The sequence below is a fragment of the Salmo salar genome, chromosome ssa11 (assembly GCF_905237065.1).
Source record: "Salmo salar chromosome ssa11, Ssal_v3.1, whole genome shotgun sequence".
Lineage (NCBI taxonomy): Eukaryota > Metazoa > Chordata > Actinopteri > Salmoniformes > Salmonidae > Salmo > Salmo salar.
In genome coordinates, this window is record NC_059452.1 from 62705634 (window position 1) to 62722098 (window position 16465).

The 16465-nt window shown below is 45.1% G+C and overlaps 1 protein-coding gene across 4 annotated transcripts in view; it reads right to left on the minus strand.

Annotated features, from left to right (window-relative positions):
- The window catches only part of LOC106562885 (DENN domain-containing protein 1A), a 280022-nt gene that overhangs the window by 42839 nt on the left and 220718 nt on the right, over positions 1-16465 (minus strand). For 2 of the 4 annotated variants that reach the window (XM_014127956.2, XM_045689821.1), the window contains exons 14-20: positions 5493-5594; positions 5267-5354; positions 4676-4716; positions 4362-4433; positions 4128-4184; positions 3317-3478; positions 2273-2335 (exon numbers count right to left, since the gene is read on the minus strand). In XM_014127956.2, coding sequence (XP_013983431.2) covers positions 2273-2335; positions 3317-3478; positions 4128-4184; positions 4362-4433; positions 4676-4716; positions 5267-5354; positions 5493-5594 — 585 coding nt within the window. The remainder of the gene's footprint in view (positions 1-2272; positions 2336-3316; positions 3479-4127; positions 4185-4361; positions 4434-4675; positions 4717-5266; positions 5355-5492; positions 5595-16465) is intronic. The other 2 variants (XM_045689822.1, XM_045689820.1) reach the window with 1 other exon arrangement.

Sequence of the window (16465 nt, forward strand, 5' to 3'; positions counted from 1 at the left end):
GGTGACGACCTACACCCCGGAAGGATGAATTTCGACAATACCAGCCAGAATATAGCATGAGCATATAGCATGGCAACTTGGTATGAACTTTGAACTCTTATTCACTAAAGAAGTGATACTTCCTAGCCGTCGCGTTAGCGCAGCAACTGTAGATGTGGGCTAGGAGAGGACGGACAGAGTATCTGTCTACCACAAGACGACGGTACTACCAAGTATCCATTCTACCATCGGACAACCCGGCCTCCCAACTAAGACCAACCGATTGAAGCGCAGCTCAGAATAAATGTTTATTGCATTTTCCTTTTCCAAATGGGTGGTAATTTAGAATGCATAAGATACTGTATTTACGATAACATAGCGTCTCCCTTTGTTCCTCAGTCTTCCCGCTTTTTCACTCAAACCCTACCCCTTTTCTTTGTGTAACCAGCCGCTATATTGGCTCCGTTCACCAGGTCCATCAATGTATGATTCATTCTGTGTATATGTAATTCTGTGTGATTAGTTAGGTATTTAGTAAATAAATAATTCAACCAAATTTTGTACTGCTGATTCAACTTTTTAGCCAGGGTTCGTGAAGATAACCAAGAATTTACAACTTTTAGATGAGACTAAATAAAGTGACAATTAAATATTGACGGCTATTGAGGTAAAAGATTACTAGGTCTTTAAGAGTTTATTCGGAAGCTCTATAAACATTCTTTCATGGTGCCCCGACTTTCTAGTTAATTATTTACCTGATAAGCTTAATCAGGTAATATTATTACAGAGAAATTATTTTATAGAATAGCATGTCATATCACTTAATCCGGCATAGCCAAAGACACGACAAATGCATGTCACAAGGATCTGTACACAATTCTTAGAAGCTGAAAATGTCTCAGTTCTTCCATGGATTGCATCCTCACCAGACATGTCACCCATTGAGCATGTTTGGGATGCTCTGGATCGATGTGTACGACAGCGTGTCCCAGTTCCCGTCAAAATCCAGCAACTTTGCACAGCCATTGAAGAGGAGTAGGACCACATTCCACAGGCCACAATCAACAGCCTGATCAACTCTATGCAAAGGAGATGTGTCACACCGCATGAGGCAAATGGGGGTCACACCAGATACTGACTGGTCTTTTTTACGGTATCTGTGACCAGCAGATGCATATCTGTATTTCCAGTCATGTGAAATAGATCATTACACAGGTGAATGTATTTCAATTGACTAATTTCTCATATGAACTGTAATTCAGTAAAATCCTTGAAACTGTTACATGTTGCGTTTATATTTTTGTTCAGTATAGTTTAACATGATTTTGGGGGAGATGGATATCACAAAACTCATCGTCAAGTGAGGTTGGAGGAACCTTTGTTAAAATATTTTACTTCCTCTTTCAAAATCTCCTTTGGTGAGAAAAGGATTTCTCCATAGTTTGTAAAACTATATATTTGGTTGCGTTTCTATATTGAAGGTTTAGGAAAAACATTGCTCTTATCCATCCAATTTTTTGAGTATGAAAACCCATTCTTTCATAAATAAGTTCCTCAAACTTCTTTTGTTTTGCGTGTAGATTATTCAGTGCTTTTGTAGTACATTCATCAACTCCATTGGCGTGTAATATTAGATTTTCTATTTCAAGTCTATTCTCTGTAGACCAATAACTTTTTTTGTGTTTGGGATGAAAATGTAATTGAATGGCCTCTAAACGCACATTAAAAGGCATCCCATATGATAAGTGGGTCCGCTGAACATGTATTGTGCATGAAAAAGTCTTACGAATTCCATCGTTTTTGTTAATAAAGTAGTGTCAGTCATTGGACATTAAACCCTGGTTAAATGTCCAATATCCCCGTCCAGCAGCTATGAGGTTTAGTAACTGTTAAAAAAGCTGTGTGCCAGTGGTTGGTGGACATGGCAAACCCACAACACGCAGTAACGCAGGTGCGCGCATGCGTACGTGCACACATAGGTATAAACATACGTGGACACGCATGCACACACTCAAAGGGGGTAATACACACACACTCAAACAGAAGAAAGTTTCAGGATAATGAATGCGTGTGGATTAGTCTCGCCAGTCAATGTAATGTTAAGACAAAGGTCATCCTGTATGTCTGAGAGAACAGTCTGAAAGATGGGACATATCCACAGCACATAGTTAGACAGTATGCCAGTCATTGACCTTGCACACACACACACGCACGCACACACACATACACACACTCCTAACCACAAACTTCAGGTGCCAAGGCCAGAGATGAGGTAGAGGGGGGAGGTACTCACGGGCTGCGAGTTGCCGCTCTGGAGCCTGGGAGGATGGGGTCGAGGGGGAGGGGCTCGGAGGGGCTGCACCAGAGACACCCAAGGGTCACACACACATAGCAATGGAAGGACATGATGATGTATACACACACACAAAGATGCACACACATAGACACCACAACATCAACTGCACACCATATGCACACAAATGAGCCACCACAATATCTTCCTTCATGACAACAGTTGTAGCTAGGCCTTCCTCTTACAAAGTATCAGGTAATTGACACTGCATCCCCATTGCCAATCACAACGTCTTTCCAGAACGTTGTCCTGATGTGTATGCATGTGTGTGTGTGTGTGTGTGTGTGTGTGTGTGTGTGTGTGTGTGTGTGTGTGTGTGTGTGTGTGTGTAAGGGAGAGAGAGAGGACGTGTGTGTGTCCTAATTACGCAGCGTTTTAATGAGAGGAATGAGAGATGGATGGATGGATGGTGCTGGGAGCAACACCTGAAAGACATTGTTTCACTTCTCTCTTCTCTCTTGGCGTGTCTTAAACAAGTATTTTTTCTCTCTCCTTTTCTATAGCTTTAATAGTACTCTATGTTTTGGAGGTCGACTGTATAATGTTATGCTTTATTTCACTTCAGCTTAGGGTTGCTAGACAATAATTAGTGGAGTGGTGTAACTGAGAACCAATGTTATTATTATTACTTTTAGAAATGTCCATGTGATTTCATACTAGATAAACTGAACAAAGACATGTGCAAGGCAGAGATGAAAAGCAGGAACAAAGAAAGGAAAGGAACAATGACAGATAAGACTGGAGTGGAGACAAAGCGTGTGAAACAACATGACAAATGACAAGGAATGAGTGGAACAGAAGAGATGGAATGACAGAGACGGAATGACAATGACAGAGTGATAGTGACAGTGAGGGAATGATAGAGGGAATGATAGAACAGACAGCACAGTAGCATAAGGAGGACACCCCATCACATCCTCAGAGACCTCAGAAACTCATCCCCCCCCTTCCTTCCTTCCCTCCCTCCCGTCCCTCTCGGGCTACCCGTCCAAAGTGCGCCGTGATGGGCTGCCGTTCATCCCAGGTGCGGGCACTGTCCTTCCTGCCAGCGGAGGGGGGCGACCCGGCCGTAGTGTCTTCCTCCCCGGTACCCGCTCCTGTGCCACCTGTGTCTGCTGTCGAGGAGTAGCCATTCTCTGCCAGCTCCTGGAGAGGGGAAGAATAAGACGGAGGAGGTTGGCATGGCCAGAGGGGGTAGTGGTGGTAATGGTCTCTGTGGAGGGAAAGGGGGAGGTGGAGGGAGGAGGCCCTACAGGGCTATAGTGGAGGGGGGATCAGTGCCAGGGGGGCATAGGTGAGGGGTATGGGGGAAGTGGACGGCCAAAGGAGGGTAAAAATAGGACAAATAAAAATGATTTAAGGAACAGAATAGGGCCAGATATGGAAAAAGAGTTTGAGTGAGTGAGCGAGCCTGAAAAGAGAGTGAGTGAGTGCACTGGAGTGAGCATTAAAAGGAGGAAAAAAAGAGAGATTTGAAGGAGCAGAATTGCGGCAGGAGTAAAGAGGGTCAGGTTGAGAGGTCAACAGAGGGTTAGTTTGAAAGGTGAACACACAGTGGAGGGAAGAGTGAGTGACAGCCTGGTGTGGGAGAGGAAAAACCACCAGTGAGTGAATAATTTCGCCCATTGAGTGGCAGCGTGTGTCTGTGTGTTTGCATGCGTGTCTGCTTGTGCATGTGTGTGTGCGACAGTTGTGTTCTGTAAAGTTATTATTCAGCCTGTGATTTGGGTCAAAGACAAATTTCAATTTTATTTCGATCAAATTTAACAAAACCCAAACACTGAACACTACGTACCTTTTGTTTTAGCCGGCTCTTGACTTCCTTTATCCCCATCCTGGCATGATCTTTAGCCTTTAGAGGAAAAACACAGAAGGGTTTACTAAACAGATTTTGTTTCTGTTGTTGTTGATGTAGGGAGTCACCTTGTAGAGTCTACCTTTAAAGTGGCATCAATATGAGACTAAGTGAACAGTAGTGAAATATTCTGGGATTGTCATGGTGTAATAGTCATGATAGGAGGACACTTACAAACTTATAGACCGTTTTCATGGCAGGGTTAGCCTTGGTCCTCACTGTGTTGAAGATAGCTCCGCCCCCTTTCTGTTAGAGACAAAACCATTGTTAGCGGCACGGTTGTACCCCAACAACAGTGGTAGCCCAGAGAGCACAACCAAAAATACGTTTCAACTTCTTGTGCTCATAGGGAGATGGGTTGTTTAATGAAAATCCAACAAGTTTGAACTATTAGCATGAATGTGCAAAAAAAAAAAAAAAAACATGTATAATTTGAACAGCATGAAAGTTAGTCAGTTAAAATGCAGCACTTGTCTTTGAAGACCTACCTTGACAGTGAATAGCCACTGGTGGTAGTTCTTGTCGCTGCCTGTGGAGTTAACACAGAGGTGAGGTCACAGTGAAAGGCACAGGAGGCTCATGAGGGGAGAACGGCTCACAATAATGTCCGTAACGGAGCAAATGGAATCGCATCAAACACATGGAAACCATGTGTTTGATGTATTTGATACATTACACTTATTCCGCTCCAGCCATTGCCACGAGCCTCCCCAATTAACGTGCCACCAGCCTCCTGTGGTGAAAGGTCAATGCCTTAACACAGTGGGCATTCTATATAGGTTAGCCATGGGACATGGGTTAGCATTAGGGCCATTGACACCCCCACTGCAGTAACTGGTTTGTGGTCAGTAGGCTTGAAAAATGTGTAATTTCAAAACGGAGAACGTCAATGAGCATTCTTGTTGGACCAGTTTCAAGACGCTGTTTCAAGACGTAGCCTACCTCAGTTTCAAGACACTGACTACAGTTTCTTGCGTATTGAACACGACCGTGGTTTGTGGTAAGCGTGCTTTGAGACCAAGTGAAATTAACTAGTAGAAATGTTTTATATGGTTGTATTCAATGTGTGTTGAACACACCTGCATACTCTCCCATGTTGATCTCATCCTCGAAAATATCCCTGAAGCCCTCACCGGCATTCAGAAGGTCCAAGCGGCCATCGATGAACTACAGAGAGGGAGAAAGGTTTATCCCAGTTATACATGGAATGTTTCTTTCATTGATTAATGTAGGCAAATGTGATGTACTTATTCTATTGCATCACACTTATTCTGTGTACCTGTTATCGTGTATGTGTGTGTGTACCTGTTTGAAGAGCTGCAGCTGGATGGCGTTCTGCAGGAACTGTCTCATGGCACTGGATCGGTGGGTCACGAAGACCTCCTCACTGAACGTGATTGGCTCTCCCTGAAGGTACACAAAACATGGAACAATCAGAAGGAAGTAGATCTGGTGGCATCCTGGATATGGTTTGCCAATCTATGTATTTTTACAATGACCATTACGAAAGTCTGTGTTTGACATATCTAGAGATATCTTGCTGAAATATTATAATTGTTTTACCTTTATTAAAATTAAACTAGGCAAGGCAGTTAAGAACAAATTCTTATTTACAATGACGGCCTACCCCAGCCAAACCTTAATCCAGACAATGCTGGGCCAACTGTTTGCCACCCTATTATGGGACTCCCAATCATGGCCGGTTGTGATACAGCCTGGAATTGAACCAGGGTCTGTAGTGATGCCTCTAGCACTGAGATGCAGTGCCTTAGACCGCTGCGCCACTCGGGAGCCCAAATTATTGAACACACACCAGAAAGTGTATAGGTACTTTGTAGAAAAGTATACAATTACTATATAAACATAAAATAGCTGACAGATACAAAAAGACCCAGAGTTATAGGTAAAAAAATAAACAATACAAAATAAGATATACAGTGGGGGAAAAAAGTATTTGATCCCCTGCTGATTTTGTACGTTTGCCCACTGACAAAGAAAGGATCAGTCTATAATTTTAATGGTTGGTTCATTTGAACAGTGAGAGACAGAATAACAACAAAAATATCCAGAAAAAAGCATGTCAAAAATGTTATAAATTGATTTGCATTTTAATGAGGGAAATAAGTATTTGACCCCCTCTCAATCAGAAAGATTTCTGGCTCCCAGGTTTCTTTTATACAGGTAACGAGCTGAGATTAGGAGCACACTCTTAAAGGGAGTGCTCCTAACTGCAGCTTGTTACCTGTATAAAAGACACCTGTCCACAGAAGCAATCAATCAATCCAATTCCAAACTATCCACCATGGCCAAGCCCAAAGAGCTCTCCAAGGATGTCAGGGACAAGATTGTAGACCTACACAAAGCTGGAATGGGCTACAAGACCATCGCCAAGCAGCTTGGTGAGAAGGTGACAACATTTGGTGCGATTATTCGCAAATGGAAGAAACACAAAATAACTGTGATCCCTCGGCCTGTGGCTCTATGCAAGATCTCACCTCGTGGAGTTGCAATGATCATGAGAACGGTGAGGAATCAGCCCAGAACTACACGGGAGGATCTTGTCAATGATCTCATGGCAGCTGGGACCATAGTCACCAAGAAAACAATTGGTGACACACTACGCCGTGAAGGACTGAAATCCTGCAGCGCCCCCAAGGTCCCCCTGCTCAAGAATACATATACAGGCCCATCTGAAGTCTGCCAATGAACATCTGAATGACTCAGAGGACAACTGGTGAAAGTGTTGTGGTCAGATGAGACTAAAATGGAGCTCTTTGACATCAACTCAACATGTTTGGAGGAGGAGGAATGCTGCCTATGACCCCAAGAACACCATCTCCACCATCAAACATGGAGGTGGAAACATTATGCTTTGGGGGTGTTTTTCTGCTAAGGGGACAGGACAACTTCACCGCATCAAAGGGACGATGGACGGGGCCATGTACTGTCAAATCTTGGGTGAGAACCTCCTTCCCTCAGCCAGGGCATTGAAAATGGGTCGTGGATGGGTATTCCAGCATGACAATGACCCAAAACACACGGCCAAGGCAACAAAGGAGTGGCTCAAGAAGAAGCACATTAAGGTCCTGGAGTGGCCTAGCCAGTCTCCAGACCTTAATCCCTGTCACGTCCTGACCAGCAGATGGAGCTGGTGTAGTAGTTTGGGGGTCAGGACGTGGCAGTCTGGTGTGTGTCTTGTGACTCCTGATCAGGAACAGCTGGGAATCGTTGTTCCTGATTGGGAGTCACATATGTAGGAGTTGTTTGTCACTGGGGTTTGTGGGTAATTGTTTCTGTTTGAGTATTTTCCTCACAGGACAGTTTGCTGTCGTTTTTTGTTCATTTTGTAGTGTTCTCTTGTTTATTTGAATTAAAACTCTAATGATGAACACATCCTCTGCTGCACCTTGGGTCCCTCTTACAGACAGCCGTTACAGAATTACCCACCAACAAAGGACCAAGCAGCGGAAGAAGGCTGGCAAGGTAAGGGAGACCGGGAGGCACCCCCAATAATTTTTTTAGGGGGGGGCACAAGGGGAGTTTTGCGGGGCAAGAATGGAGCCCCAGGCCAGCTCCCCGCACTAGCATGGAGGTGCGTGTTCGCAATCTGGTACGCCCAGTACCAGCACCACGCACCAGGAGTCTAGTGTGTCAACCCAGCCTCGCCAGTCAACAGTCGTCATCAGAGCTGCCCGCCAGTCAACAGTCGTCATCAGAGCTGCCCGCCAGTCAACAGTCGTCATCAGAGCTGCCCGCCAGTCAACAGTCGTCATCAGAGCTGCCCGCCAGTCAACAGTCGTCATCAGAGCTGCCCGCCAGTCAACAGTCGTCATCAGAGCTGCCCGCCAGTCAACAGTCGTCATCAGAGCTGCCCGCCAGTCAACAGTCGTCATCAGAGCTGCCCGCCAGTCAACAGTCGTCATCAGAGCTGCCCGCCAGTCAACAGTCGTCATCAGAGCTGCCCGCCAGTCAACAGTCGTCATCAGAGCTGCCCGCCAGTCAACAGTCGTCAGAGCTGCCCGCCAGTCAACAGTCGTCAGAGCTGCCCGCCAGTCAACAGTCGTCAGAGCTGCCCGCCAGTCAACAGTCGTCAGAGCTGCCCGCCAGTCAACAGTCGCCAGAGCTGCCCGCCAGTCAACAGTCGCCAGAGAGGTCAGACTGCGCCGAACTGCCGGAGTGGCCAGACTGCGCCGAACTGCCGGAGTGGCCAGACTGCGCCGAACTGCCGGAGTGGCCAGACTGCGCCGAACTGCCGGAGTGGCCAGACTGCCCCGAGCTGCCGGAGTGGCCAGACTGCCCCGAGCTGCCGGAGTGGCCAGACTGCCCCGAGCTGCCGGAGTGGCCAGACTGCCCCGAGCTGCCGGAGTGGCCAGACTGCCCCGGACTGCCCAGACTGTCCCGAGCTGCCAGACTGCCCAGACTGCCCCGAGCTGCCAGACTGCCCCGACTGCCTGGAACGGCCAGAGCCTGAGCCGCCTCCAGGATAGGTGGGTTGGGGAGGGAGGGTGTAGCACAGTGCCGTCGTTGACGGCAGCCACCCTCCCTTCCCTCCCTTATTGTTTAGGGTTACTGTTTAAGGGTTTTGTTGGGGATTTTGTTTGTTGGTGGTTTGTTGTTGTTGTGGTTAGGTGCATTCCGGGGTCTGCACCTTGAGGGGGGGGTACTGTCACGTCCTGACCAGCAGATGGAGCTGGTGTAGTAGGTTGGGGGTCAGGACGTTGCAGTCTGGTGTGTGTCTTGTGACTCCTGATCAGGAACAGCTGGGAATCGCTGTTCCTGATTGGGAGTCACATATGTAGGAGTTGTTTGTCACTGGGGTTTGTGGGTAATTGTTTCTGTTTGAGTATTTTCCTCACAGGACTGTTTGCTGTCGTTTTTTGTTCATTTTGTACTGTTCTCTTGTTTATTTGAATTAAAACTCTAATGATGAACACATCCTCTGCTGCACCTTGGGTCCCTCTTACAGACAGCCGTTACAGAATTACCCACCAACAAAGGACCAAGCAGCGGAAGAAGGCTGGCAAGGTAAGGGAGACCGGGAGGCACCCCCAATAATTTTTTAGGGGGGGGCACAAGGGGAGTTTTGCGGGGCAAGAATGGAGCCCCAGGCCAGCTCCCCGCACTAGCATGGAGGTGCGTGTTCGCAATCTGGTACGCCCAGTACCAGCACCACGCACCAGGAGTCTAGTGTGTCAACCCAGCCTCGCCAGTCAACAGTCGTCATCAGAGCTGCCCGCCAGTCAACAGTCGTCATCAGAGCTGCCCGCCAGTCAACAGTCGTCATCAGAGCTGCCCGCCAGTCAACAGTCGTCATCAGAGCTGCCCGCCAGTCAACAGTCGTCATCAGAGCTGCCCGCCAGTCAACAGTCGTCATCAGAGCTGCCCGCCAGTCAACAGTCGTCATCAGAGCTGCCCGCCAGTCAACAGTCGTCATCAGAGCTGCCCGCCAGTCAACAGTCGTCATCAGAGCTGCCCGCCAGTCAACAGTCGTCATCAGAGCTGCCCGCCAGTCAACAGTCGTCATCAGAGCTGCCCGCCAGTCAACAGTCGTCATCAGAGCTGCCCGCCAGTCAACAGTCGTCATCAGAGCTGCCCGCCAGTCAACAGTCGTCATCAGAGCTGCCCGCCAGTCAACAGTCGTCATCAGAGCTGCCCGCCAGTCAACAGTCGTCAGAGCTGCCCGCCAGTCAACAGTCGTCAGAGCTGCCCGCCAGTCAACAGTCGTCAGAGCTGCCCGCCAGTCAACAGTCGTCAGAGCTGCCCGCCAGTCAACAGTCGTCAGAGCTGCCCGCCAGTCAACAGTCGCCAGAGCTGCCCGCCAGTCAACAGTCGCCAGAGAGGTCAGACTGCGCCGAACTGCCGGAGTGGCCAGACTGCGCCCGAACTGCCGGAGTGGCCAGACTGCGCCGAACTGCCGGAGTGGCCAGACTGCGCCGAACTGCCGGAGTGGCCAGACTGCCCCGAGCTGCCGGAGTGGCCAGACTGCCCCGAGCTGCCGGAGTGGCCAGACTGCCCCGAGCTGCCGGAGTGGCCAGACTGCCCCGGACTGCCCAGACTGTCCCGAGCTGCCAGACTGCCCAGACTGCCCCGAGCTGCCAGACTGCCCCGACTGCCTGGAACGGCCAGAGCCTGAGCCGCCTCCAGGATAGGTGGGTTGGGGAGGGAGGGTGTAGCACAGTGCCGTCGTTGACGGCAGCCACCCTCCCTTCCCTCCCTTATTGTTTAGGGTTACTGTTTAAGGGTTTTGTTGGGGATTTTGTTTGTTGGTGGTTTTTTGTTGTTGTGGTTAGGTGCATTCCGGGGTCTGCACCTTGAGGGGGGGGGGGTACTGTCACGTCCTGACCAGCAGATGGAGCTGGTGTAGTAGGTTGGGGGTCAGGACGTGGCAGTCTGGTGTGTGTCTTGTGACTCCTGATCAGGAACAGCTGGGAATCGCTGTTCCTGATTGGGAGTCACATATGTAGGAGTTGTTTGTCACTGGGGTTTGTGGGTAATTGTTTCTGTTTGAGTATTTTCCTCACAGGACTGTTTGCTGTCGTTTTTTGTTCATTTTGTACTGTTCTCTTGTTTATTTGAATTAAAACTCTAATGATGAACACATCCTCTGCTGCACCTTGGGTCCCTCTTACAGACAGCCGTTACAATCCCATAGAATATCTGTGGAGGGAGCTGAAGGTTCGAGTTGCCAAACGTCAGCCTCGAAACCTTAATGACTTGGAGAAGATCTGCAAAGAGGAGTGGGACAAAATCCCTCCTGAGATGTGTGCAAACCTGGTGGCCAACTACAAGAAACGTCTGACCTCTGTGATTACCAACAAGGGTTTTGCCACCAACTACTAAGTCATGTTTGGCAGAGGGGTCAAATACTTACTTCCCTCATTAAAATGCAAATCATTTTATAACATTTTTGAATTTTTTGTTGTTGTTATTCTCTCACTGTTCAAATAAACCTACCATAAAATTATAGACTGATCATTTCTTTGTCAGTGGGCAAACGTACAAAATCAGCAGGGGATCAAATACTTTTTTCCCCCACTGTACAGAACAAGGACAGGTAAACAGAAAGAGGACAGATGTCACCTCCCATATCCATCCTGCCATCAACCCCAACTTTTGATAAATTAAGATGAATTGGAAACAAAACTACAGTAAATGCAATAATGATAGTCCTTTATTTAGTGGTAGAGCCTGAAAACCTATTTTCACCTCTAGATGGCAGTGCTGTGTAAGTCAACAGACAGCAGGAGAGGAACTAGACCAGTAGTTCTCAAACATTTTCTCAAACAAAACAGCTGTTTTGTGATAGCAAATTCACCAGGGACCCCCTCTTAATCAGAACACATAAAAATAGCATACCATGAGTACCATGAGTTTTACCATGACTTCGACAGCGCATGGCTGGACAAACGTATTCTCGGGCCCTGGGAAGGAAGATTTCAAAGGCCCTCCTCTCAAAATGTTGAATTTTTCAAGTAAATTTCCTGCAATTCTACACATTTTGCCATGGGTCAGAGAAATGTTTTGTTGTTGCATCTTTAAAGCTAATATCCTGCAATTCTAAACATGTTGCCTTGAGGCAGAGAGAAGACCTTCAATTTAAAAAGGTAACTGTCCAATGTTTTCAGATTTCTATAAAATATTACAAATAATTAAATCACAATATGCATAAAATTGTTTTCCTTCCCAAAATTTTTTAATTAAGTACTTTAATGGCCAGCTCATTCTCCTCAGGAGAATGACATCCTCCTCAATGAGGAAACAGCACACATTTTCTAAAGGTATGTTTAAGATACATGTGGGGTTTTTTTAAGTCCCGCACAGTAATCCTATTTCCCAAGTAAAAATAAACTTTGAATGACCAATAATGTGACCGACCGGCTCGTTTCGGTCTGATGTAGCAAAATTTGACATTGTGTTTTTTACATTGGATAAAAGTAGAGACTCAGAGCTAGAAAATTGTATATCACGCTACAGCTGAGGACAAATGGGAAAGTAATTCTGCTTTGAAAGTTGATAAACTTGTAACCTCACTTTTGAGAAATGGCCCTTGAATCTTTTGGTACCTACTGGCGGGCCCCTCTTTGTTTACACCCATTCAGCATAATTCACACCTTTTTAAGCTTTAGCCCCACCCATCTCTTTAAGGATTCACATGTGAGGCTATGTACTAAAAAAACGAAGATTTCCAGACTAAAGGCTGGCTTATACTACGAGTGTGTCCGTAAATTTAATCTGGGCGTTCGTAAACTCAGAGTGTTGTCAGATTGGACATTCGTAAATTCAGAGTGTTTTGCTCTCAGGGGCGTTCAGAGTGCACACTGGACACTCTGGCCGAAAAGTAGGGTTGATCCGAGCGTTCTGACCCAACAGCAGGCAAGCACACAAGCTAACTGGCTAACGTTGGCTAGATTGCTAGCTACTTCCAGACAAAAATGAGAGAACAGCTCACTCTGACCATTTTACTCGCCCTAGCAGAGCTGGCTAGGCAGTTTTTATGTTATCCAGAGCATTGGTGACTGCAACTGTGCTGCTGGCAACAATTTAAATACGCTTTTTTGCAAACGTTTACTGGCACCCGCCATATTCAACGGGTGTTGAGCGTTCGTCAATTCATCAGTTATTCTACACTCTCGCACATTCAGGCGAGCATGCTCTGAAATCGGAGTAGATAGCCAGAGCGAATTTATAAGCTACGTCTATCGACAGTTGTCGCGGTGCTAAACATCATAAATATTCTATTGAAATAGTTACTTGCCTAGTGGAGTCTTTTCTTTAGACAGCTCGCTAGCTAAACAATTAACCATAATCCCAATTCATAACGTTACTACCCTGCAAGAATCTGCAGGTATCTAACCAACTAGGTTCAATGTTAGCTAGCTAACATCAGGCTATAACTAGCAATGCAAATGGTTCTGAGATACGAATAATATTACTACACAGATCATACATGTAATGTTAGCTAACTAGCAAGCCAGCTAACATTAGCTAGCTAGCTAACAGTACACTTTAACTTGAAATGAAAACGACTGACAAAATTAGAAATGTGTAATATCTGAAAATGTAGCTAGCTAGACTCTCTTACCCGTATACATGGATGGACGCTTCTCCCTCTTTGTCATGGTTGCCCTTAGTTTGAAGATGAACTCCGGAGACAGGTGTTTTATACAACAGCCTTCTTTCTGTGTTTTCTCTTTTCGACCCCATCTGCATATTTGCAATCAAACGCCAGAATTTCTCCATCTCCTTAGCTATCATACTTTAATTCCACTGATTTCAAAACTCGGTCCTCCAGAAAGTGGAGAGCAACACATATGCAGTTCTACTACGTGATATCTTTGAAAAAAGCCACAGAAGCGTGCTACATGGCAGACCAATCCGAACGAATCTCTTGGCATGTCCAGCCCACTCATTATCTCAGCCGATCATGGCTAGCGGGAAGGTTGCTGACTTTTTCTGTGACTAAACCAACTAGGCTCATAATTTAAAAATGTTATTCGTGTTTACAGATGGCATACAAGTTTGTTATTAAGGCACATGAAAGTTCACATGTTCCAGAAGGCATTTCTGACCAAAAAATGTTATGTTCAAACAGCTCTCCTGTGAAGTCATGACTTGCGACATACACCTAGTTTCCTGAATCAGGTCACAATGTGCAGTGGTGTAAAGTACTTAAGTGAAAATACTGTAAAAGTACAACTTCAGTACTATTTATGTTTTTGACAACTTTTACTCCACTACATTCCGAAAGAAAATTATGTACTTTTTACTCCATCCATTTTTCCTGACATCCAAAAGTACTCATTAAATTTCAAATGCCTAATAGCAGAACAGGAAAATTCACACACTGAATTCCAATTCACACACTTATTAAGAGAAGATCCCAACTGTTTCTAATCTGGCGGACTCACTAAACACAAATGCTTCTTTTGTAAATATGTCTTGTTGGAGTGTGCCCCTGGCTATCAATACATTTTAATAAAAATTATTAATTGTGGAGTCTGGTTTGCTAAATATAAGGAATTTTAAATGATTTATACATTCACTTTTGATAATTAAGTATATTTTAGCGTTACATGTATTTTTGATACTTAAGTATATTTAAAACCATATACTTTTACTTTTACTCAAGTAGTATTTTACTGGGTGACTCACTTTTGCTTGAGTCATTTTATATTAAGGTATCTTTACTTTTACTCAAGTTTGAGAATTGGGTACTTTTTCCACCACTATATGTGCACACATATTCTGGCCTTGTGTTCTAAAAATAGCTACAAAAAATTATTTGAGTACTCAAGTTATAATTTATTGTGGCAGAACTAAAGAAACATTATTGTGTTCTGTTCATAAATGTGGATTCCCCCTGTGAAGAAACCATGTAGAAATGTTGAAATGTAGCCTATTTCCCAAATATTGCAATAGCCTAAGGTGTCCAAAAGTTGCTGCTTTCAAAAAGAATAAGAATAAAAGTCAGTCGATATTCTCAATCACAGCTTTATGAGACATTGAACAGACAATATTAATGGCATGTGCGCGCCACACAGACAGACACAAGGGTCAATATCACAAAACATTTGGAACATGCAACATTTTACATCTTTCTAAATTGAGACAGGTATCAATTATATTTTATCCAAGTTTATAATTGTGTGGTGTTGGCCGTGTCTTACTCTTTAAAATACATTACACAAATTCTTGATATTTGACAATGTAACTGAATTAATTTGAAAAAGATGCCAAGATAACAGGGTGGACCAAGGTATAACAGGGTGGACAACTATAACGGGACAGAACATAAATTAAACCCTGAAACCTGAATACTGAACGCTGAATAGATATCTACATAGTAATACATGTAGTAACAACATTGGAACTGCTATTTAGTTACATATTCATTGTGAAAACAACAATACAAAAATACATTGCATGTACAAAATCATTGGAATTAGCATTAAAACACATTCCTGTCCCTATCTTCCTCTCCCCCTCCCTCGCTCCCCCCTTTCACCCCAAATGCTCTTCCACATACTTCCAGGTGGATTCTTCCCTCTGCAAAGAGCATTTATTGACAGCCAGTGGCTCTGGCATCAGACAAATTATCTGTCCATCAAAGTACCAACAAATATCTTCCTTTGGACTTGGCCAGAAGAATATGTTGATGCCATTCCGGTGCATGTACTTCACCTGAATGTTATGTTAGCATATGATATGATAGCATATGATAAGATATAAAGAGTAACAAACACCATATACATTTCAATACTCAATCAACTACTGTACAAGATAAATGTATGTACTGTATGTGTGTATGGGGAGGAAGGAGGGTTACTTCTGCTCTTGCCTCAACATCACTCTCAGTAATGAAGAACATCTCCACAAAGGAGTTTTAAGACCCTTTAGGACATTGTACAGGGCCTGGGATATCCTTTCCATGGTGCACTGCTCTATCAGCAGATCTCTTAAGAGCATCTCCAATACCATCTGGTGCCCCTTTCCGTGGCTGGCCTCAAAGAAATTCCAGTTGATCTCTTGAAAGCCTTGTTTGTGTGGTTCTGTGGCAAGCAGGTAGAAGTTCCCTTTTTGCTTGTATTGTGTAGCCGGCCCGTCATTAAAGAAATTAAGCTGGCTGACTTCAGGGTACTTCTGCTTCAACATGGCAAGAACCGGATCAAGGTGGGCCCAAATGGCAGGTGGATCATGACTCTGTGATGGTGAAATGGAGCAAAAAGCAATTGGTGGTTGGTCTGCAGCAGTGTAGTGCACTCCAGTGTGGAGAGTGGCTTGCTGGTGAGATCCTCCAAAATGCACGGACTGGATCTCTTGACTGTATTTGCATGAATAGTTTTCGCTGAAGTCAATGTGCAGCAAGCACCCATTGTTCTTCAGACTCTCCCTAAGCTCGCTATAGGCCCTGTATTGCCACTTGGTATTAAAGATGTGTTGCCTAAAACTTAACGTGCCTATCTTGAAACTGACTGACCAGTTCAGTTCCTGTTATTGTGACCTCCCTCTCCACGGTTATCATGGAGCACTTCTCTACATCTTTTTGGATCTTCTCCAAGGTCCATTATGTCAGAAGAACTTCTACATTCCCAGGAGGTTTTAAAGTTGGATGGGTGGTGAGTAAGCAATCCTTACATTCACCATAAGCACATAGCTTCGATTTCAGGTTACACATACTTGAGTCGACTATGTCCTCAAGGTTTTTGGTGGACAAAAGCCCAAGGCTGTGAAGAGAATTTGCCATGAACTGTAAATTCTCATGGGTTTTGCACTGACAA